Source organism: Aricia agestis, chromosome 8, assembly GCF_905147365.1.
Source record: "Aricia agestis chromosome 8, ilAriAges1.1, whole genome shotgun sequence".
NCBI classification, from domain to species: Eukaryota; Metazoa; Arthropoda; class Insecta; order Lepidoptera; family Lycaenidae; genus Aricia; species Aricia agestis.
Window position 1 is genome coordinate 5,466,197 of NC_056413.1, and position 25,092 is coordinate 5,491,288.

The 25,092-nt window shown below is 35.6% G+C and overlaps 3 protein-coding genes across 5 annotated transcripts in view; 1 reads left to right on the forward strand and 2 right to left on the reverse strand.

The window, feature by feature from the left end:
- Positions 1–20,799, forward strand: part of LOC121729909 (choline-phosphate cytidylyltransferase B-like) — a 33,938-nt gene extending 13,139 nt beyond the window's left edge. For 2 of the 3 annotated variants that reach the window (XM_042118609.1, XM_042118610.1), the window contains exons 2-8: positions 5,691–5,913; positions 9,958–10,055; positions 16,589–16,751; positions 17,176–17,345; positions 18,362–18,585; positions 19,332–19,396; positions 20,298–20,799. In XM_042118609.1, the coding sequence (XP_041974543.1) occupies positions 5,691–5,913; positions 9,958–10,055; positions 16,589–16,751; positions 17,176–17,345; positions 18,362–18,585; positions 19,332–19,396; positions 20,298–20,410 (1,056 nt within the window). In that variant the 3' untranslated portion in view covers positions 20,411–20,799. Of the gene's footprint in view, positions 1–5,690; positions 5,914–9,957; positions 10,056–16,588; positions 16,752–17,175; positions 17,346–18,361; positions 18,586–19,331; positions 19,405–20,297 lie in introns of all 3 variants that reach the window. The other variant, XM_042118611.1, reaches the window with a different exon arrangement.
- A 774-nt stretch (positions 20,800–21,573) lies between these two features.
- On the reverse strand, positions 21,574–22,480 carry LOC121729366 (protein canopy homolog 4). The gene has a single exon (XM_042117845.1). The coding sequence runs from the start codon at positions 22,307–22,309 to the stop codon at positions 21,665–21,667; it is 645 nt and encodes a 214-aa protein (XP_041973779.1). The 5' UTR covers positions 22,310–22,480; the 3' UTR covers positions 21,574–21,664.
- A 1,266-nt stretch (positions 22,481–23,746) lies between these two features.
- On the reverse strand, positions 23,747–24,692 carry LOC121729784 (N-acetyltransferase 9). Its single transcript, XM_042118408.1, has 4 exons — positions 24,531–24,692; positions 24,357–24,466; positions 24,171–24,227; positions 23,747–24,091 (listed from the first exon to the last, which is right to left on the reverse strand). The coding sequence occupies exons 1-4, from the start codon at positions 24,605–24,607 to the stop codon at positions 23,754–23,756; spliced, it is 582 nt and encodes a 193-aa protein (XP_041974342.1). The 5' UTR covers positions 24,608–24,692; the 3' UTR covers positions 23,747–23,753.
- Between the last annotated feature and the right edge of the window lie 400 nt (positions 24,693–25,092).

The window sequence follows — 25,092 nt, forward strand, 5'->3', positions numbered from 1 at the left end:
CCATAAAATATATACAGTATGAGTTTGCTATCGTTGGTACCTTGCTTGCTTCTTGCAATCCTAGCTGTTAAAAGTCGCCATTCAATTTATATAATTAATGTTTCATTATATTTTAACGTGTTTCAATAAAATAGTTATTATTATTATCGGATATTGCGTGTCTTGTAGTTATACATTTTTGTATGCCAATGTCGTACATTTAACACCGTACTTAAGAGGATTCCATACCGCCCTTTTTTCCATACAAACGTTGTCCCATGTTTCCTCCCTGGATAATGCTAGTAGAGTTATATTTTTTTTCCTGAATATCTACGGCCACTAATACAATGTTCCTATGTTTTCTTTTTTTTCATAATTTAATTATTAAATAAGATATGAACGTTCAAAAACCCAAAAAAATGGCCAGATTTTCCGCTGTGTTCAAACGTCCAGAAAACAGATTTGGCTAGATTATACAAAAAAAGCAAAACATAGGAACACAGCTCAAGCCTTTTTTTAATCTTTAATGAAAAAAGTACTTAAATCGGTTAAGTTTTGGAGTAGGAATCAGGGGACAACGAATCGTTGATTTTCTGCAGTTGTCTCTATCGCGTTCTGCGGTATAGGCTTGAGGTAAGGGAGACAGCTATAGATATTACACGTACTTTTTTTTCATTTCTCAAGCCGCTGTTGTATCCTCTTAATAATTAATGTTATATCATGAAGATACAATATATTTTGATTTGCTTTTCAAATGATATCCTATCTAATTTTAATAGCGAATGTGTTTGTATTATTTGTAATTGTTTTATGGGGCGATAAATCGATCTAGCTAGGAATCATTTTTAGAAAATGACATTTTATTCGTGTTTTATCGAATACCGAGCAAAGCGCGGTCAAATAGCTAGTATTTTTAATTTAGTGAAGGTTAGGTAGGTAATGAAATAATTGGGCCCTGCAGACCATCATACATAACCATGTCATTACTTTCTAATTAGTAATTAATTACTTTAAAAGTAAATGCTCATTGTTCTGTAAAATTATGAGTAATTAGTAATTACTCCTTTTTATTGGTCATTAGAAGCATATTAAAACATGAATGTCGCTATAAATTTGTTTGTAACTTGTATATTTTAACGTTTACCATGTAAAAGGACAAAGTACTTTAGTACTAAATTAAATTAACGTTTGAATTAAATTAATTTTCTATTATTTTTACGAAGACTTAGTTTTTATTTATTTTTTATTTATTTATTTAATTCAGGCATTTTGGCCCATATTATAAATACCTTTTGTTAAAATAAGTTTTGCTTAATCAATTTTGGTTTCCTTTTGTCTTGGTCTCTGAGTTAAAAAAACTTCAAGATTGAAGACCTATTTTTTAGTTTTCCGTACCCAAAGGGTAAAAACGGGACCCTATTACTAAGACTTCGTTGTATGTCTGTCTGTCTGTCTCCAGGCTGTATCTCAAGAACCGCTATAGCTAGACTTCTGAAATTTTCACAGATTATGTATATCTGTTGCCGCTATAACAGCAAAATATATTGAAAACAAAATAAAATTAATATATAAGGGGGGCCATACAATAAACTTGTTTTTTCGGCATTTTCGCTATATGTATATCATAAGCAAGAGGCACTTGAATTTTTCACACATTTTTGTGTTATATATGTACTTTAATATTGAATAATAATATTAAAATAAAATAAAAATTTAAGGGGGGCTCCCATACAAAAAACACAATTTTTAGCTTATTTTTGCTCTGTATCGGTACGTAACCCGTCATGCGCAAGTCCGACGTACGAAATACATAAGGCTTTCATAATTATAATATCTAAAATTGTTTGGTGTGTTTGTTTACAGCGTTGATTTAAGATAACATATAAAACGTAGAAACTACAAATGTATGTTTTATACCTGAAGCAGTCTGATAAGCTATGAATGTAATTATGGTTCTGAGCATAAAACTGTAATTATTGTATTTGTAGTGGAAATGCTGTAAGGTTTATCCTTATTTATTCCGATGATATAATCTGCATTACCATACGCATGTGTTTGCGTCATACCCGTAACTCGTAACTAGCTAACATCGCTGGTTCGGGATAACCTAACGATATAAAAATAAATAATAAATTATCTTTTTCACCACCACAATCAATTTTATTTTTTTCCCAATAATAATTTAAATTTTTCCTAATCATTTCAATACTTACTCTTGGTACTTCTAATATATATTATGTGCTTACACACTAATTATGTAATTATTTTAGCATTCAACTGTTATTATTTCGATTGATTTCGATGCACCTGATGTTTCTGATTTTTGTGTTAGCAAGTGATTTTGATCGATGTGCTCTCAATGTCCATTGAAAGTACTTTTGCATTTAGAATTGTTATATATTTTATAATAATAACAAAATATGTATGTCATGTGTTTTTACTTTTTGGTAAGTATGTTTAAAATCGAGGTGATATTATTGTCAAGAATTTAAAGAGAAAGAATGTGATTGTATACAAAATATTTGTAAGTACTTAAATTAACATCTGATACCTGTTCACTGTCAAGTTTGTAGAAAGGTTAACGTAAATGTCCATAACTTACCTTGAATAACATGCCTTTCGAACTATTTATTCTACAGGAAACTTCGCGCAAAAGATAAACGAAACTAAAGATAATTCTAGGCTTTAAAAACTGGTTTCGAACTAAAGAACTCCCAAACTCTGGAATTGGTATTCTAAATTAAAAAAAAACAGACATATAATATAATACTGTTTGTTTTTTCTCCAGCGAGTCGATATTTGCTGCGACTAGACATAAAGCATTAAGATTTTGAGAATGAAAGTGCTTGTTTATGTCCAGATGATTCTAAATCAAATTGGCCGGCAAAGTGAGGCCACGCGAGGCGAATGTACGAATGAATATAATTTATATGATAATTAATAATATCATGGAGCCGGCGTCCATACGTCACATCACGCCACTTCGTTATCAATTCTTAATCGCTATTGAACCTTGACTCTTATTTACTGTAACGGACGTGCTACAAAATCCTTAACTGTTAATGATATCATCCCGATTGTGAGTTTCTCTTCCATGACGACATAGGGTTCCCGGTGAATCATAGATTGATGCGCACACTTTATTGTTGTTATTGATGCACATTGGCTTCACTTTTAAGGTTTGAGCAGCACCTGCATAATAATAATAAACCTTCGTTTTGCTGCAAATGTACTTTGAATTCCTTTTTTGAAAATTTTAAACTTTTAAACTTACTTTGTGCTTCCTTTTCCTTTGCTTTCATTTTCCATTTCCTTCACGTTATTTCATACTGTTTATAAAATAATATGCATGAGTTATTGAATTATTATTGTTCCGATAAGATTGCGAGAAAATGAATTAATTTAGTTACATTGTAGCAAAACGAATCATGTTATATTTTTCGTATTGCACTGTAGGTTTTTGCCAAGAGAATATTAAAAATTCATACGTATTTCATACCTGTGCCACAGTGCAATAATAATTGTATTTGCGTCAAAATCATGCGAGACGAATTTATTAGAACAAAGCGTGGCAGGAGGTTAGCTCTATGCCAGTATTTTTGCTTCTGCAATTTTTAGAGCATAAAACTTAAAATTTTTAAATTTCGGAGTTACAAATCGGATTCTAGAAATCTAGAGTTATCGATCCTTTTTCATTATGCATAGCACACGCGTTTCTGCTCTAATTCCTAATGTATTAATTATGCACTTTTAATATTACATCGACTCCAAGGTTTGCTAATCACAATATTCAAAATTCATTCATTCATCATCAAAAATGTATTAAAAAATGTATTTATGCCTTCAAAATATGTTTGTACCACTAAGAGAAGTTTTTGGTTTGTGGTCTGCTAGGACTAGTAAAGGAATTCTTTAGAACAAATTTATATTTTATTAAACTACAAATAATTTATATTTGAGTTTCTCAAGAATGTTTATGAGGTCAATTAATTTCAGAAACAGATTTTTCTTCCTTAATTCTTTCTCATATTCTTTAATGATTTTGTTGGTGCCTAATACATTTTGTTTACGTAGGTTTAAAATGTGAAGTTGACAATGTATTAAGATTACTCTACAAAACTTGTTCATAATACATAATTAATTACGGAATTTCCGTCAGAAATTCCGTAGTTGTAAAGGGCTATAATTAAATCCTCAGTGTTTGTAGTTTGGGACAAACCACTAAACTACTCTATAATATATTATTCTTTAGTCTACACATTCTTTTCTAAGAGGAATATCGTTTCTGTGTAATGGCGGCTCTCGACATAGGCGAACGCGTTGGCCAACGCGTCTGCAGACGCGTTGGCCCAATGTGTAGAACGGGCGTTCGCGCGTTGGCCGTAGGTATTTAGACGTTGGCCGACGCGTCTGCGAGCTTGCCGCGCGGGTCGGAAATGTCGGCAAAAGATCAAAGGACATTTGTCGCAAGCTTCGCGCTCCATCCACACATAGGCCGCGCGATCAGTTTGCCCGGAGTTATAATTATGATAATTATTATAATATGTAATAATTTTTGTATGTAATAATTTAATAAATAATAAGTAGGTAATAAAATAATTACTTATATTATTTTAATATTATAAAATATTATGTAAAAGTGAGTTTATTTCTTTGTTCGTTACGTTTTCTCGCCTTTTATTTATTTATTTCGAGAATACTCTTTAAAAACTTTTTCTTGTCCACATTTACAAAGTAATTATAAGCTGTGAATAAATAAACAGCTGCAGCTGTTAGCGACTAAACATCCATTTTGAATCCGTCCGCACATTGGCGCGATCCAAAGCATACTGAACGACCTTCCTATGTGTGGATTACTCACAAACGCCGTTGCAAGCGCACTGCCAACGCGTCTGCAGACGCGTTGGCCAACGCGTTCGCCTATGTCGAGAGCCGCCATAAGGGATACCTTTTAGTAAACTTTTCCTTGAACAACCTTACATAATACATATCAGGAATAAAGTCTTTTGCAGAAATTACTAAAAATGTTATTGCATCGATCTTCGGCTGTCTGAAGACAGCTGTGTTATATTCTTTAATTATGAAACAGATAAAATCGATATTACCAATTGAATATTCAATGCCATTTACAAATAACACAAATCGATATGCGATGTGAATTGTGAGCGCAATACAAAATGCGAGTGCGGTCGGTATATGGCAGGTTGCGTGGGCTAGGTGCACTTGTACGACCTGTTTCCGGGTATTGTCCCATGTTTAAACATTCCTTGTACACTTTCCACCAAGAAATGAGTGTAAGCTGCACTTTGAATTCTTTTATCACACAGTTGGTTTTACACCGCATTTTTATGTTTGGGTATGTTATTATACTTCTCAGTGGGGTTTATCCCACTCACGGTTTTATATTACATATAATATCGTATTTATTTTTTTATCCTCTTGTCGAAGCATTGTCAGAGTGTATAATTCTGGATTACCCACGCCAGATATTCCATTCACAGGACGATTCGCAGGTTTCAAAAGGAAGTTTGAAACCTGAGTCTTCGTCATAAAATATAATCCATCTCCTGTAACAGTTTAACCTTATGAACAATAATTATTAAAACAATGTTTTACCTGTTGGAAAATTTCCTTGCAAATATTTCTGTCTCGAAATCTGATAAAATAGGCCAAGTCCATTCAATCATTAACATCCCCTCTTTCTATTCCAGTCACTTCGATATGCGGCGCCCTTCAGCACAGACCCCATCGCCGTAGCGGAGCGGGAGAGGATATCGTACGGGCGCATCCCCCGAGCGGTCGCGCTGGCCGGCACCGCGCCGCGCAAGATCAGGGTGTACGCTGACGGCATATATGACATGTTCCACCAGGGACACGCGAGACAGTTGCAGCAGGCGAAAACAGTATTCGACAATGTATATCTAATAGTAGGAGGTGAGTTGGAACTAATCTTGTCTTCGTAAACTCCGCTAAGAGCTTTAACCCCGTTTACCTCTTCTCTGTATCCAGAGTATTCCAGAGCGTATGATAGTGATAAAAATCGATTGATATGTCGCAGCCGACTGGTTTAAATAGCCGTTCAATCAAACAGCATGCGCAGCGAGCGTGCTGAGGCAGCAACCGGCGACCGCCGTCAAATAAAAGGGGGGCTCGGGGGGCGCAGCCCTCCACCAAAACAAAAAAAAAACAGTTGGTTAAGCGTTGTCTAGCTGTAGTGTTGAACGTTATTGTCAACAAGTCGGCTAAACGACGTATAGCCGTGTGATTGAATGGCGTTGTTCAGTCAAAGGGCTAGCTGTTTGATTGAACGGCTATTTAAACCAGTCGGCTGCGACAGATACACTACTTTGATTCGAAAGCTCTGGAAAAGAGTCAATTTTCGCTTAGGGCAGGATTTGGCTGATTCTCCAGGGGACAGCCATTGCGAGTTGCGACGAACGCTTCCGATTATCGTAAAGGATCCATTTTTCATCACAAGTAATGATCCGATTTAAAATCCCTTCATTATTGTGTCGGTTGAGCAATGTAACGCAGCAGTCGACGCGTGTTTTCTGGTTTGCTTCACTCAATTTATGAGGTACACATCTTTCTAGTTTTTTTATCTTCCCAATTTGCTTCAAGTGGATTAAAGCAGTTTTATCACTTACACCGAAGCCTGCTGCTAACTCAAGTGGTTTGCGATGGATCCGCTTCCACAATAGCCTTTAATTCTTCATTATTCAGTTTGGTCTCGGGTCGTCCACGGGCTTGTTCTGAAGGTCGAAATTTCCAGAACGAAATCGTTGGAACCAAAACCGTACCGTGTTTTCTTTTGCGAGTTGCGACACCAACGCCATACACATTGTTAATTCTTCGAGCTGTTTCTGCAGCACTTGTGCCACGGTAGAACTCATATTCGTAAATAAAGCGATATTTCAATTTTTCCATTGTGCGATATGAACGACTCCAAAGAAGAAATAATCAAGAAAAAAACAAATGAATGACTGTTTTGGAAACTCAAATGTACCAAATAAATGAATACTTATATAAATTTGAATTTGGAATTCTTAACCAAAGAAGAGATATTTGAGATCAAATGGCCTGTACAACAAAACGCCAATTTCATATTATGTAAGGAACTTAGGACTTAGGATAATAGCGCAGTACAAACTTCAAAGACCTAAATAATAAATTAGGATCATTCGTTGGGATCCTAGGATCATGGGTTAGGGATTAATTATATAATACAACAAATAGGTATAACAAGTACAAAATATTATGAACTTAGCAAATGCGCAGACACAGCTGCTAGCCATAGAGTTTCCTAGAAAGAGGCCGTGCTTAATTAAGAGTCATGCACTAGGGCTGCCATACAATAGTGCTTGAATTTAATTATATAAAGGGGGTAGAAAATCATCTCTAATTACATGCACATCAAATGACATTCATGAACGTGACTAATCGGTAACCACTGATAGTGTGCACGTTTTTGATTCTTGTTAAAACCATCTAAACAACGATAAGCAGCTATCGCTAGATTGTAGTAAAATTAAAAGATAATGCTTTATCGAAGCGATTGAGTAACGATAAAATTACGAGGATTAGATGTTTATTTTTGAAACTGCGCAACATTTTGATTGCGATGCAATTTTTCGATTTCGTAACATAGTCTCAATTTTAATTAGTTCCTTCACATCATTATTATTTATTTTAGTAATGACCAAAGTATTTAAATTTATTCTTAATTGGTTGGTGTTAGCAGTTAGAGTCAATTAAGGATTTTAGACTTATTTTTGTTTAGCTGTTTTATAGAAAGCCTTTTGTATGTATGAAATAATGGGTGTGTACAAGCTGTGAACTGCGGTGTAGGCACCTTAAACATAATATTATAAGTGCAAGGGAAAAGTCTGCTTTCTATGAATCTAGAACCGGTTAACTTTTAGATTTACTAAAGATTTATTCACAACTAGTACCAGCTAGGTGTTTATAACAAGACTAACATTTTCCAAGTCATCTTCTAAGATGACTGGGAAAATGCTAGACAGAATATGATTAGAGTGTAATAACTGTAACACCTTTATTTTGATGAGTTTTGTTCCATATCTTTCCATTTAGGTACGCCAACACCGAGTTCAAAATTTGACCTTTGTAATTTATTCATAAATGGATATTTCAGCTCCCGCTGTCAAGTTTTATGGTGATTGACGTCAAACGTTGTAAAAAACTATAAACGCTAAATCCTCGTTCACCTCGTAAATAACTACAAAAACATTAAAAGCCTTCCTCATTTGGGGATTTACAGAAAAAAATAAACATTCCACTTAGATACGTAGAATACTAATTAGTACTACGTGATTCTATGGACAATAATATGAATGTTGTTTTTAGAATCAGGCATTAATTTATTGAAATCTATAGCATTTTTCTTATAAATGTCATTTTTATCTCTCGCAAACGCAAAATAAATTTATAATCAATTTCAAACTTTGTTATAAACTTAGTTTTCAGGGTTCCGTACCCAAAGGGTAAAAACGGGACCCTATTACTAAGACTTCGATGTCTGTCTGTCTGTCCTTCTGTCTGTCTCCAGGCTGTATCTCATGAACCGCTATAGCTAGATTTCTGTCACAGATTGTGTTACATATCTGTTGCCGCTATAGGTAACAACAAATACTAAAAACAAAATAAATGAAATATTGAAGGGGGCTCCCATACAAAAACGTAATTTTTTTGCTCGATATCAATAATGGTAATTAAAGTAGACACTTGAAATGTTCACAAAATACTCAGTTGTATATTTTATACTTTAATAATAATTAATAATAAAATTTAAATAAAATATATAATTAAGGGGGGCTCCTATACAAAAAAAACACATTTTTTACCTATTTAGCTCTATAATGGTACGGAATCCATCATGCGCGAGTCCAACTCGCACTTGGCTGATTTTTATTTTTGGGAAGTTCAAGAAAATATATTCCTCCTTGACTATTATACTATGCTATTATATTACCGTTTTAACTTTTAGGGTACCGTAGTCAACCAAGTTTTGTTGATTACAGAACCCTAAAACGGAACCCTAACCAGCTGATTTTTTGTATATTGGTAGGTTGATAGTTATATAATTTAAGAGTAACATTGTCCTACAAATAGAACAATCCATATTTTAGGACCATCAAATCTAAGTATGAAATCCTTTCTATCTCTGTTGACTGTTAGCTACCACTTTCAAGATTTTTCGCAGATAAATGTTTTAGATTGCTTGTTTTCTATGAGAGACCGGCCCGACCTCTCATAGAAAACAAGCAATTGAACAGCAAGAAATGGAAAGGGCGTAAGCGACAAAATGGTTTTTGTGGCGTAATTTAAAAACCATAAATACATTTCATATAAGCTATGGGAAAATTAAAGTGTATGCTTGAACCAATCTATGTACAAATTTTGGAAGCTTAAATCACTCTCCTCTGTTGGCAAAATAGGAATCCCCTTTTTTACAGAGACCTTTTTGATTGATTATTCTGTGTTATAAAAGTTGACCAATTGTGTTAGTGGGTAATTCAAAGACAAAGACATGATGAATACTGACAATGAACTTTAATTTCTTAGCTTTAGTCATTGCTGAGAAAAATCGATATCGCTGCAGCCGAATTATCAAGGCTTCGCCTTAACAGGTGGCTCGTTATTGGTAGATCGTAGATTAGACGGTGAAACACTATTGGTGGATATACGTGTGCCTTATACCCCCTCTAGTTTCGCCAAATGATCTTTAATTTTTGTGAGGCTTATACGGTGTACATGAGTATAAGAGTACAATAAATTATTCTCAACGTCTGACAAAACTACAAAAAAACCTTCCTCAACTGGAATCTAAATACATTTCTCATGGCATTTTGGCCATGTCACATTAAGGATATTTCTAACCATAATCGCTCTACCTCTTGTCCATATTAAAACACAGAAAAAAAAACAAACGAAGTGACAAGTATTCTTTTTTTTCAGTGTGCAGTGATGCGCTGACGCACAGTCGAAAGGGGCGGACGGTGATGACTGAGGAGGAAAGGTACGAGGCCGTCAGACACTGCAGATACGTCGACGAGGTACTTTAAATACTAATTTAGTACAGTGCGACAACGCTTTAAATGAACGTGGGTGGGGACGCTGCAGGTAAAGGGTTCTCTCTTGACCTGCAGCGCCCCCACCCACGTTAACGAATTGAAGAACTATCAAAAATGGCGTTTCTGTATGATGGCGACGTTAGTTCCTTTTTTCGCCACGTTCATTTAAAGCCTTGTCGCCAGTCGCACTATACAGCTCGACAAGGCTTTAATTTAATTGAACGTGGCGAAAAAAGGAACTAACGCTGCCATCATAAAAACGTCATTTTGACAGTTCTCCTTCACCAGTAGCGCCCCCGCCCAAATTCATATAAAGCCTTGTCGCACTTTAGTTGCCATTTACGTTCTGTACCCTGATTCTGCTGTTTTAACATTTAAGCCAACATTAGTACAGCTTGAAGATATTTTTGACAGTCTTGGTATAAAAAAAACGGCCAAGTGCGTGACGGGCCACGCGCAATATAGGGTTCCGTTATTCCGTAGTACCGCTAGTTTTGGAAAAATTTTGTATGGTCAATGAACGTACATTTATAACGTGTTAAATACTAACAACATCATCTCAGTTCCTATCAAAGGAATTAGGAATTTGAATGAAAAGTTCCTTTATTCTTCGCCGAATACATTTTTTTTAGTTGATCGATTATTACTTAATAACTTATTAGTAAGTCTTCTTAGCCGTGATTGATTTCGTTTTAAATTCAGCAATCTGCATATTTCTTACTTTAAGGGTTCCTTGTTGAATACAGAACCCTAAAAATGGTATTGAAAACGTCAAAGAAATTGTTATTTGATAGGATTTAGATGAAGCTGTATTTAATATTGGATTAAAATTGGAGTCATCCATACATTAGAAAAGTAGCTTGACAGACAAGAACGAAACGTATTGTAATTTTTACTTAGATGGTTAATTAATGAGTAATGACACAATGTCGATTTTTTCCTCATTGGGGTTAATTATACAAAATGTTTATTATGTCGATATTTCTGTGTCACAAATTAACAACTTGACGAGGTATATAATTACATCTTATTATGATGTTAATAATAATTGTTAGCGTCCCGAATGGTCTCACCTACAAAATATGTTCAGATTGAGTCACAATTCACAAAGCTAACATTACAGTCGCTATTAAAAGTATTTGATATTATAATATTTTCAAGCAAAAGTTTTGGTTGATTCGTTGCCCAGGTAGCCTCCAATTCGTATTACATCAACCCACCGAAGTATGCATATAAAAATAATATTTATAAAAATATTTTGTCTGCACATTATACATAGGTAAATTAAAGACACAAATTACAATGAGAAAGGTTTCTTTCGATCGATGTGTAAGTAGGAATAGAAAACGACACAACAGCACCATTCGTGTAAGTGGCTCTTGTGATTAATGTCGTTATTAAGATTAATAAACCGTTTACTATCACATGTATATCACGCGGGTTATTTTATGTTTACCACAAGGTCAATACCCTTGACATTACTTGTTGATAATTTATAAATATACTATCTATTATTTATGTATACTTACTATAAACTATATCTATACTAATATTATAATTCTGCAGAGTTTGTTAGTTAGTTTGTTTGTTTGTTTGAACACGCTAATCTCAGGAACTACTGATCCGATTTGAAAAATTCTTTCAGTGTTAGATAGCCCATTTATCGAGGAAGGCTATAGGCTATATTTTATGACGCTAAGACTAATAGAAACGAAGATATAGAGGAAAATGTGGAAAAAACGGGGGGGAATTATTTGAAAGGGCTTATTTGAACGCGCTAATCACAGGAACTACTGGTCCGATTTGAAAAATTCTTTCAGTGTTAGATAGTCCATTGATCGAGGAAGGCTATAGGCTATATTTTATCACGCTAAGACTAATAGGAGCGAAGAAATAGTGGAAAATGTGGAAAAAACGGGGGAAATTATATGAAAGGGCTTATTTGAACGCGCTAATCTCAGGAACTACTGGTCCGATTTAAAAAAAAAACTCTTTCATGTTAGATAGCCCATTTGTTTAGGAAGGTTATAGTCTATATTTTATCACGCTAAGACTAATAAGAGCGAAGAAATAGAAAAAAAAGTGTGGAAAAAACGGGGGGAAATTATTTGAAAGGGCTTATTTGAACGCGCTAATCTCAGGAACTACTGGTCCGATTTGAAAAAATCTTTCAGTGTTAGATAGCCCATTTATCGAGGAAGCCCATTTATCAGGGAAGGTTTTAAAGTGACACGAAGTTCACCGGGACAGCTAGTTATAAATAAGTGGGATAACCAAGAAAATATAACATGATAAAGTACGATTTGTACAAGTTGTATGCAGTAGACAGTAGTTAGTAGTAGTAATAGGAGTAGTGGGAGATGTATTAAAAATCATTGTTTAGACTTCAGATAAAAACAATAACTAAGCTATGTATTTACTCTCTTACTGTTTCGTCGTGTTGATAGGAAATATCTTCGAATGTCGGTCTATGTGCTCTATATTACCTCCTGACCCTAATCACTTACGCCTGAATACACCTCGGTTCTGTCGTTAGCACCCTTCATAATGACCTCGATAGGATGATCAAAGAAAAATCTTGCACCTAAAAAACTAGACACTAGAGGAATCCACATAAAGCAGTAAGGCTTCCTATTTGCTACATTCTTGAACTTGTGTTGTTTTGTTATGTTCTAATAATAATAATAATAATAATAAATCATTTTATTCATCTCCACAAATTACAAGGATATATAAAGGTACTTAAAAACTAATAGTTTACACATATTTATTAAGTTGTAACTTGTGGGAGATCTGGAGTCTAAACTAGGCCAAGCCTGTAATATAGATCTCCAGGCCCCCCCAACCAAAATTATTATATGTATTTGTGTACAATTTGTGAACATCACTTAGTTACACTCATTATATGTATATTACAATATAATATTATACATCCGTTAAATATGCGTCAAACATATTGATATTCTTACCTTCTTAATTTAAAGTAAATAGTAAAAAATAATCTTATTAATTTAGGTGTGTGTATGTTGTAAGTGTAATTGTGTATGTGGTGTTTGTGTGTTGTTTGTTGGTTGTGTTTGTATATATTATGATTATAAGATAACAATATTTTAATATTAAATATGATTTTTACCTTTTTGTATATAAATAAATAAATTTACATTCTAGCTAATAATAGCTTTTCCGTTTCTTCGTAATTAAGACCTAGTAACCATTTATAAATTAGTTTCTTGCATTCAGTTCTGGTACAATTAGATATATAAAGTTGTTTGTTACATTTATTATAGAGGGCGCTACCTAAATATTGAGTAAATCTCTGAGCAAAAGATGTATTGACGGCTGTAGGCTCACATGTAGCGTAGCTACGTCTCGTATGGGCTATAAGTGTTCTGCGGCCTTCTTGTGGTATATTATTATGTGTGTGTAGTAGAGTATGGTATATATAAAGTTGACGGACTGAAAGGACTTGGGCGTCTTCGTATAATTTAGTTGTAGGATATAAGCGAGGTTTTCTAAAGCTAACTTTGAGTAACATTCTTTGTGATCTTTCGAGGGTTAGTAATTTAGATTTGGAGGCTCCGCCCCACGTAGTGATACAGTACGATATTATGGACTGTACTAATGCCTCATATACTGACTTTATAATCTGTCTATCTGCCACTTCCCGTAGTGTTTTAAAAATGTAAGACAATTTCCGAATTTTGCTGCTTAAGGAATTGATGTGGTTCTCAAAGGTTAGATTAGAATCAATCTCAATACCCAGATATTTTATATTATTAACACGGGAAATTTTGGCGCAGTTGCAATTATTTGAAAGTGGAGAAAAGTGACATTTGTGTGCATAAATTTGGTTCTTGAGATTAATTATTTCTTTACGGTTTTGAATTGAGAACACAATATATTTTGTTTTATCCTCATTTAAAGTAAGGGAATGGGACGATAACCAATTGCACACTTTGTTAAATCCTACTTGAGCAGAATTAAAGACTTCTTCGAATGAGTCTCCATAAAAGGTAAGAGCCGTGTCGTCTGCATATGCGGAGATACGGCATTTTTGAAGGTTAAGTGCACAGAGCTGATTTACATAGCACAGAAAAAGGGTGGGACCCAATATGCTTCCCTGTGGTACCCCAAAAGTGACCGGAAGTTCTTCACTAGTATTGTCACCGATTTTTACTGATTGAGTTCTATTTCGCAGGTAATCAGTTAACAATGCCAGTGGAGTTCCTCTGATACCATGGGCTTCTAGTTTATCTACAAGACAGGGGACAGAAACAGTGTCAAATGCCTTTGCTAAATCCAGGAATATAGTAACGCATTTCTTTTTGTTATCCAACTTTTGAACTATAAAGTTAACAAGATCTAGTACTGCATTGTTAGTTGAGCGTCCTAGCCTGAACCCATATTGTGAGTTCGATAGTAAATTGTTGTCTTCTAAATATTTAACCAGCCTAGTATTTATAAGTCGTTCAAACAGTTTTGATATTGTAGGTAGGATCGCAATCGGTCTATAATTGTTGACGCTGCTTCTGTCACCTGATTTGTAGATTGGATGAACTACAGCCTTTTTAAGTGCATCTGGGAAGACTCCGTGGTCAAAACAGCGATTAATTAGGTCATTCAGAACTGGTGTTATAATGGTAGACAGTTTTTTCAGTATGTCGGCACTTATACCATCAACACCAGGAGAGCAGTCACTTTTTAAAAGTTGAATTGTTCTGAGTATTTCTTGATTGTCCGTAGGTAGAAGAACAAAAGATTTGCTTGGAGGATTAAAAGTTTTTTCAGATGCTGGGATGTTCACATGTTTAAATTTTTCAGATAAGTTCCTTCCTATATTAGAGAAGTATTTATTTATTTCGTTAACTGACTCTACCGGATTGCTATTTGTTTTTAAAAGTTGGATTGGTAATTCTGTATTTTTATTGTTATTAGTTAGTGATTTAATTTTGTGCCAAAGCTTTTTGGAGTTATTTTTATATAGATTTATCTGTTCACTGTCATATTGGTTTTTTAGTTTCTTTACAATAGTGTTGCAATGATTTCGATACCTTAGGTACGTTGTTTTTAATATTTCATTATTTGGGTTTGCTTTTAATTTTTTATGTAATTTGTCTCTATTGTGTAAGCACCGCAACATTCCAGCTGTTATCCACGGTTTTATAATATATTTGTTTCTGGGAATAAATCGACTTTTTGTGTTTTTAGCAATTAATTTTTGTATTATATTTATGAATTTATTCATGGCTAGGTTTAAGTTTGATTCATTATACACTTCAGCAAAATCGTATTCTTTACAATCTGACATTAATTGGTCTATATCAGTTTTAAGAACAGTTTTAAGCCTTATTGATTTATAATTATGGATATCAGTGTTTAAGCTGAAAAGTTCTATTTTTATATGCAAATAAATATTAATTAAACAAATAAAGATTCTAAGCACGTGTCGTTAAGCGTACCGTACAAGGTAAATCGATACTAAAAAGTGTGTCATTATATAATAGGATAAACGTACGGTTTTCTGTTAGATGTAGGTCGTTGGCTCTGTAAACTCATAAATCATAATGTTACCTAGATACAGTGCCAACAAAACTAAACAGACGAAATCTGCGTCCCATAATTTACGGGGTTGCCGATAACTCGTAAAAGTATTCAAATTCATGTTTTTTTTTAATGAAATAAGGGGGCAAACGAGCAAACAGGTCACCTGATGGAAAGCAACTTCCGTCGCCCATGGACACTCGCAGCATCAGAAGAGGTGCAGGTGCGTTGCCGGCCTTTTAAGAGGGAATAGGGTAATAGGGGAGGGTAGGAATGGGAAGGGAAGGGAAGGGAATGGGGGAGGATAGGAAAGGGAATTGGGCCTCCGGTAAACTCACTCACTCGGCGAACCACAGCACAAGCGCTGTTTCACGCCGGTTTTCTGTGAGAACGTGGTATTTCTCCGGTCGAGCCGGCCCATTCGTGCCGAAGCATGGCTCTCCCACGTATAAATATCTATTTTTGACTAGATGACGCCCGCAACTTCGTTGCCCCAAAATTCGTTTAAGCGCGGAAACCGTATATTTTCCAGGATAAAAAAATCCTATGTCGGATATCCTTTTTTTGGGATTCGGGTAACGGTTAGAGGTAACAGACATTCAGACAGACATATTTTCGCTTATTGTGCCTGCTAAGAGGCCTATGGATAAGATAATAGCCGACTATTTTGAACACTTTTTCGGTTATTATGAGTAAAAAGTGAGTAAACTCATTATGAGTTTATGACCGAAGAGTAATGCCGGTCTATGTTACTACATACATTTTAACACTCTTTTTTAAGCTTAGGTGTGTATGTAAAGGAATCTTTGAGCATGATTTTTGCCTGTCCACATAATAGTCTAATTAATTCGAAACTTTGCATACGTATTAAGAGCCAATGACAATGCAATAAAGTGTTAAAATAAAACTTTTAAAATAAAACGTTTTTTTTTTCAACTAACTATTCCTTTAAACACAAAACTGATTGTTTTCAGATCGTGTGCGACGCGCCGTGGGAATACGATGAGGAGTTTCTGGAGAAGCACAAGATAGACTTCGTGGCGCACGACGACATACCCTACACCACCGAGGACTGCGAGGACCTGTACGCCATGATCAAGGCCAAGGACATGTTCGTCGCCACAGAGAGGACGGAAGGTAATAAGGAGACTTAAGGTCTTAAGCCTTGAGTGGCTAAACAGTAAACACACTAGGCGGAAAAGTACGCAACCGAATTTCTGAGGCCGATTTTACGTTCCGACGCATTCGGCTGATATGACAAACGATAAGAGCCGAAATTACGCGGCGAAAATTCAGTTGCGTAACTTTGTCCGAGTATTCAGTGTCTCGAACGCCGCCGAATTGACGCCGAAAAAAAATATGGCCGCCGAATCGCTGCCAAACTTACGTCCGACTCCGATCGAAGTTCGGCTGTACGCTATATCGCGACGTAATTTCGGCAATGTGTGTCATCGGTAATTTAAAATACACTGCAGGCTTAATTGTGCCGAATTTCGGCCGCGTAATTTCGGCCTAATGTGTTTACACACTCACAGCTTTATAATTAGCAATAATTTGACAGGTGTATCGACGTCGGACATAGTGGCGCGGATAGTTCGCGACTACGACATATACGTGCGGCGGAACCTTGCGCGGGGGTACTCCGCCAAGGAGCTCAATGTCTCCTTCCTCAGCGAGAAGAAGTTCCGATTGCAGAACAAGATGGACGAGCTCAAGGATAAGGGGAAGAAGGTGAGAGGATGCATCTGCTGACCTTTTTTTATAAAATAAGGGGTAAACGAGCAAACGGGTTACATGATGAAAAGCAACTACTGTGTCGCCTATCGCAACATCAGAAGAGCTGCAGGTGCGTTGCCGGCCTTTTAAGAGGAAATACGGTCTCTTCTTTGAGGTTTGCAGGTCGTATTGGTCCGGAAATACTACTGGCGACAGCTGTTCTTTCCAGAGTTTTTGTTGCCGAGAAGGTTTTTGCCGTGTTTTTGTACTTAGAAGCAGTACCTTGGTTGTTCATTGTTAATATTTGGGGTAATCAAAAGCGCTAGTTAATACATTAACTTTAGTCAAAAACCTTAGAAATTTGTAGTCTCATATGGCAAACAACAAATTTTTGGTCTAATATTATTTTAACATAGATACTTTCATACGCTTATTATACCGAGACAGCATTTGAACGATTTTCAAAGCTGTATTGTTGAATTAAAAAAACACTTTAGTCTTTACCGTAGTTGTGTTGTTCTAATAAGTCTAGTAGCTGGTACGGAATGTACCAAGATCAGAACCCGATCTAGCCATTTAGCCGCTCCAGGCAAAGATTATTTTCGCCGCCCTTTACATATACAGGAAACATATTTGTTGGGGAAAAATGGGAGGAATATTTAAGTAAAATACTATAGTATTTTACTTAAATCTTATATATTTCCACTAGCAAACTTAAGGTAAAGCTGGTAAAATTCTCAAACTTAAGTGGTGGATGGCTAGGTTGTAAGATAGGAATAAGTCAATTTCGCCGCCCCTCATTTTTGCCGCTCGCCCCCCCTTAGATCGGGCCCTGACCAAGTAAGTTGTAAAAATGTTCATCCTAAACTTAAGGGCTCACACACATAACTGTGAATTCGCATCGCAATTCATAATAAAAATGACATTGCGATGCGATGCGAATTCTTAGTTTTGTACGGGAGCCCTAAGAGAAGTCATTTAACTTCTTAAGCTATCTATAATCTATTTAACTATACGTCAATCGTCCCCAGGTGATGACGAACATCGGCGAGAAGCGCGTGGACATACTGACGAAGTGGGAGGAGAAATCGCGCGAGCTGATCGACGCGTTCCTGCTGCTGTTCGGCCCCGACGGCCGCCTGTCCAGCATCTGGCACGAGGGCAAGGGCCGGCTCATGCAGGCGCTCTCCCAGCCCCCCTCGCCCCGCTCCTCCCCGCCCCCCAGCGAGAACGGCGACGCCACGCCCGATCACAGGTAAATTAGCTGTATACCAACACCTAAATTACACAGGTAAACTGCTACGAACACTCTTGAAGTAAACTATAGCTACCAGGACACTCTTGAATAAGTTACTTGACCTATATTCAATTTCATTGAACATATGCATATTTCTACTAGAACTTGGCTTTTTTTTTTTGAGGAGGGGAAATGCACTACGCATTCCTCGCCTCCTCGGGGAAAGAGGCAGGGGTATGTCGGACTCCCTCCGGATCACCGGAGGTTACTAGAACTTGGCCCAGGAAACCGTATTTCACCCTTATCATCAAATAAAAGCAGTCCTTCAGGTTCTTGCCACCGAGCCAGACTGACGTGCTGTTGTGAAGTGTCCATAGATATTATTATTAATTTTGTATGTAAAACTACGCAAGGGAAGCGCTGCGTTGACGCAACGCTGACGCAATGCGCCGTGTGGGCTGGCTCTAACCGTATATACGAGTTACCTTTGTAAACTTCGTAGAACAAAACAATCTTTCAATCTATACTTTTGAGAAAGTGTGTCTGTCTGTTTGTCTTTTCACGCCCAAACCACTAAACCGATTTCGCTGAAATTTGGTATGGGAAAACTTTGAGTCCCGATAAAGGACATAGGATACTTTTTACCCTGGAAAATGTACGATTCCCGCGCGATAAACGACTTTTGTAGCAACGAAGTTTCGGGCGTCGTCTAGTAAAAAATACTTTCTATTCTACATAATTAACTAATGGACCTTTCTTTGTAGGGGCTCGGTGTCGCCGCCTCCCACCAAGACGCGGCGGTGTGACACGCTATGGGAGTCGCAAGCAGGTAACTGGGTAATTATTTGTAGCTTTTCTAGTTATTTTGCACATTCACCAGGGCTGCCAACCGTTAAATCTAATATATAAAATTCTCGTGTCACGGTGTGCGCAGTGCGTGGTTAAACTCCTCTGAAATGGCTCGACCGATTTTCGTGAATCATAAGCAAGCATATCGGCTAGGGTGGAGAATCGGACATCTACTTTTTATATTGATAAGTGTATTTGTTGAATAAATAATAGTAAATTATTACAACTCGAGACTGACGGCGACCATCGTTTGTGCGACTGTAGAGATGGACGTTGCCATGGTGATTGGGGCCATACTTATTTAGTCACTTCAATAAAATAATATGAGCGAAATACTTTATATTATGGCAAAACAACGTTTGCCGGGACAGCTAGTCTCTATAATATTCATAACGTTGGCGGCTCTGCGCTACACATACGCTTTTTTCATCACTCTAGCGTTTAAGCACACAATACACAGTTGACTTTATTGAAATGTGATATAATTTTATTGTTATCTTTTTTGCATATAAAATAGGATGTAGATTAAAAGCATTAATTGCTATTTTATAGATGTGTACACTGTATTTATTCTGTAGTATGCCATTTAGTATGATCAGAATTTCTAGTGTTACAAAGTTTACATAATCTTTTGATTCCTAGTATCAACTTAAAATTGCTTGAATAATTTTTCTATACATTGAACAAAATAATGAGGCACAAATTTTTTGCCCTGATTTGCCTTTAACCCATCAATTCCCAAGCAGCCGGCTGTTGCATAACAATTGAAAATCTATTGTGTCTGCGATTCCCATGATGGAGGTGCTACTATGAATGTGTAACAAAATAATTTAAATGCTATGTTTTATTGTATATTTGCTATAGTGTTGTAATTGTTGCAGATGCATCGAGCTCTGAATGTGTTGGGGAGTCGGAAGAGGCCGTACAGCGCGAGCTGACAGACGACGGCTCAGACAGCGACGAGGAGTACCAAGATACCAGCCAATATCTATAGAAGTAGAATATTATAGTAATTTGGAAATGTAACATAGTATTTTTATACGATGTACAACGTCCATAACACATCGAATGTTACCGGTATGGTACGTTGCGGGACAGACATACAATAGGTGTTATGTTGTTGTATATTATTATTTAAAACGTATGAATGTCTATTGTCTAGGCTCTCGATTGTCTGGTGACTGAATACAGCGGAATGAATGTATTTAATCCTATTAGTTTAATTATGATATTATTTATGTTTCTTTTGTGTAAAATTTATCTCATAGTGAATATATGCAGAAGTTCTGCAGATTTCTTTAGCACCTCTGCTGTAACAGGTGTAAAATTGTCACAGAAGTTTGTATAGTACTTTTATGAAGTAAATTAAAGTGCTTATCAATTTTTATGCCTTTTACTTTATCATACATACTTGTATAATTCCTCTATGCTTTATAATAGAACTGGTTTATCATTTATTCATTAGACATTGGAAGAAATGTTCAGAATTTTGCATATTATTATTTTAAATATAGCAAGATGGACATCAAGATTTCCATTATCTTCATATTTATAATACTTACACTAGATGACGCCTACAACTTTGTTGAGCAGAAACTCGTTTAATAACACAGGAACTGTACATTTTTCTGGGATAAAAAGTATCCTATGTCCTTTCCCAGGAAACAAACTATCTCCATAGAAAATTTCATAAAAATCGATTCAGCAGTTTAAGCCCGGGCGCGCACTAGCGGCCAGGCCGCGGTAGCCATCGAAAGCATGGTGTGGCCGCTTGACAGCGTGCGGCCAGGTGCCTGTGGTCTATGGCCACGCGCGTATAGACCACGCGCACCTGGCCGCAACGCGACCAGCGGCCACATCATACTTTCGATGGCCGCCGCGACCTGGCGGCTAGTGCGTGTGTCCAGGCTCAGAGTAACAGTTTAAGAGGTCACAGACGGAATTCGCATTTATAATATTTGTAGCACAGATATTTTTAAAAACCTTATTTCGGAGTTATATTTGGCAACATTAAAAAAATTATAAAAATATTCCTATGTTTGCAATGTGGACTAGTAGACATGTGTTGTGGTAAGATAATAATAGGGAGAGTTAACATTGCGTAATTAAAAAACAATGTCAATAGAAATCATTATTATATGAATCTCATTGTCCTATTGTTTGGATACAATTATTTTAAAATTAAGATCACATTAGAACATATTGATATAAAAATAAAAATAATGACTAAACAGCCTGAACGAGAGAACTAGAGTTCATCTTTGTCTTTTTCTTCCCCTTTGACATTCTTCACCTCCTCAAATAAGCAGGAATTGTCTGTGTTCCTCAGAGCATGTTTTGTACATAGATGGTGCTTTAAGTCAACGCTACCCTGATGATTCCAATACCAATTCTCTATTGCTTCCTCATTCTCTTCTAGAAGACTCTCGCACTGTGTCTTCATATGGGTGATTTCTGCGGATGGTTTATCCCACAACTCTAATGGTATCCCCAGATCAACTTTCACACCTTTGTCCACGAGGCCATGAAGAGTTTTGAAAGTTTGACTCATGCCTTTTGCAAATCTGGTGCTGTCTTTTCGTTCCTTGTGTATGTTGTACTCCAAGATTCTGTCGCATACGCCGTCGATGGATTCGATCAGTCTAAGCTCAGACTTTTCATATTTAGTTTTTTTCTTTGGCTGTACATCGTCCAAGGAATACCCGATTTCGAGTACGTCGTGCACTTTACCGGTCTCCTCTAACCTCGCTTGTAATTCAGTAGCAAGTATTTTACAAACTTCGCAACGGTTGGCGTATTTTACTCCCAAATCTTCTTCTGACTTTACATCAACCTCGTTATCACTTAAAACACTTGTGATAAGAAGAACATTGAGAATAATGTGCAAAAACATTGTTATTTGGAATGGCGAACGAAGTACCCACAACACAATCAATACCTTTTATGTTCGGAGATTCATTTATGTTAAAAGTTTATCGCTGATATGGAATTATTATAGGGATATTCACAGATTACTAGTATATATTTGGGGATATTTCAAAATAACCAAATTAGGTATCGGATTTCCAAAACTCAGCTCAATAATATCAAAAAAATGACACTTTGACAGTGACATTGACATGTATGTATTTTTTTTCTTAATATGGCGCTCGGCTTTTTAACCATGGCCAGTGTTAAGTAAAATATGGCGGGAAAAAAATTTCGTAAAAAGTTTATAAAATTGAAATTAAAAAAATGACAGATTATCGTCAAGTCAAAAGTAGTCAGTAAAGTCAACGAGTCAAGTCAGTTGTGTTAGTAAAGCGGTAGACCCTTTACTAAAACTTTCGATGGAGTTTTGGAGGGCACACAAAATGGCACGTTTCCTGAAGTTGTATCACTTGCCCACACTTGTGCACGACATCGAATATTTAATGGTTAATATTCTACCAACATAACACATTAAAAACCGAAATAATAAAAATAGAATTTTAGGAAAATAAGGGTGAAGCCAAACGAGCGTAATTTGTGAGTCGCAGAATTTCTGCTGCGTAATTTATATCTTTTCATACAAATCATGACTCACAAAATTACGCTCGTGTGAATCAAACAGTACTTTTGATTTTTGAATGAAACTCAACTGAATGCAGCAGAATTCAGCTGAACCGAAATTCTGCGACTCACAACTCACAAATTACGCTCATTTGGCTTCGCCCTACAAAAACACAACTTCATTCTTTCGTATTCCCGGCAAAACTCCGTATGTAATTTGTATTCAGCAGAGGGCAGCACTATACTCAATAGTATAGTGCTGCCCTCTGCTGTCAAAAAAAAACAAATAAGATATGCCAATATCTTATTTGTTTTTTTTTTAAATCGTTAAGAATTAATGGATTCATTTTATATTTTATACGTCAAAAAACTGAAAATGTTGCAAAATTATAATAATCTAGACTCTAGAGATATGTTCTTTAATATTATATATCCTACCATGCCTTTAGAGAGCACATTTTGTGGAAACTCCATACAAAGTCTTACATTATCGCCACCTTATTGGTATTCTAAAATAAATGCAGTGTGTAAATGAAGAGACCTAACTTTTGTACCTACGTCTTCCCTGAGGCTGTAGTTTTGTTCGTACCGAAAACCTAGAAACTTATAGATTTTTTTTTAAAGTTTTTGATTTGCCCTACCTTTTTCAAAGTAAAATAATTACGAGAATTTAATATAGGTACTTAGTTATTATTATATTAAATTCACCTAAGTTTAATATCACTGAAACCACATTCCATATAGACATTTTATAATAAGTAGACATACCCTTTAGTTTCTTAATTAAAAAATAAATACCTAAAATTCTAATAGTTTTTTATTTCAATTTTTTTTACTTGTTCCCTCAACCAACTGGTCCACTGTTCATTGACTAGTTTTTTAAAAGTGATTTCTTTAAAAATCTCACTTCTAGATTCTTCTTCAAAACCTAATTTTGTAAAAAAATCAATGCTTTTGCTATTGTTCATGGATATCTTTGCTACATATTCCTTTATATTAATAAATTGAATACCATAAAGTAACATCATTATAACTGATTCCCAACCACATCTTTTCCGTCTTGCTGCAGTTTCCGCAATCATAATTTCTATTTCTCCAACAAGATTGTCCACCAAAAATATGTTTGTGTCTCCTATCATTGATTCTGTAACAAAAGAAGCAGTATTGTAAAATATATTTAAATAATGTATTTTGCATTATTATTAAATATTTCAAATACTTACCTACTTCATCTTTGGTCTCATCATAAACAGATTTTTCCAGAATTATGAATGTACATTCTAAAAACATAAAAGAAACAGGTTCAAATACGCCTCATGCTATGTTTAAAATGAAAGTTTATTTTTTTAAATCTGTAGATTTCAGATTGATACATCTGTAAAAGCATATTAAGAAATAAGAGCACATACTATCTTCATCTTCTCTCCAAGAAGCCTGCATTTGATATTCTTGTTCTAAAGTTAGCTCCTCAGATGCAGTAAGTTCTTGTAGCTCTTTTGACTTCATCCATCCATGGTACCTAAAATGTTCGCTTATTTAGAAAAAGCGTGTAATTAAGTAATTGAAAGAAAAACTTTCCATACTTAGGCACATGAACAGCTTCATATGGAACCAATAAAACATTTTCTCCCACAATCTTAGTTCGGCTATTAATTTTCATCGTAACTGTTTCCGTTGGACTTATTTACTGACGTCAAGTAAATAAATTGATATTAAAATTAATTTAATATGTCGCAAATATTGTTTCAAAATGTAGGTATTGAATTATTAACAATTTTTTACAAAAATACGGAAGATTTATTTGTTTTGTGAATTGTTTCATTGGATCGCTCAGACGTCAGCTGTTGTCACTTGTCATTTGTCAATTGTCATTTGTCAATATCTTGGTGAATGGTGATTTATTGGTGATAGGTATAGTATCTTGTCAACAAGTTTTGTGTACATAAATCATTATGACATAAATACATGTTAACAATATTAAATTGTGATGTCTTTACTAACACTTGTTTTTGTTTTAGGTGAATCAACTTGTAAATATGTATTAATATAATTAACCATACCCTTGCAGTTGCTTCACCAGACCTACAATAGAGCAAAGTCTATGTCAATAGACAATACACTCTGACATTGGCAATCCACGAAACT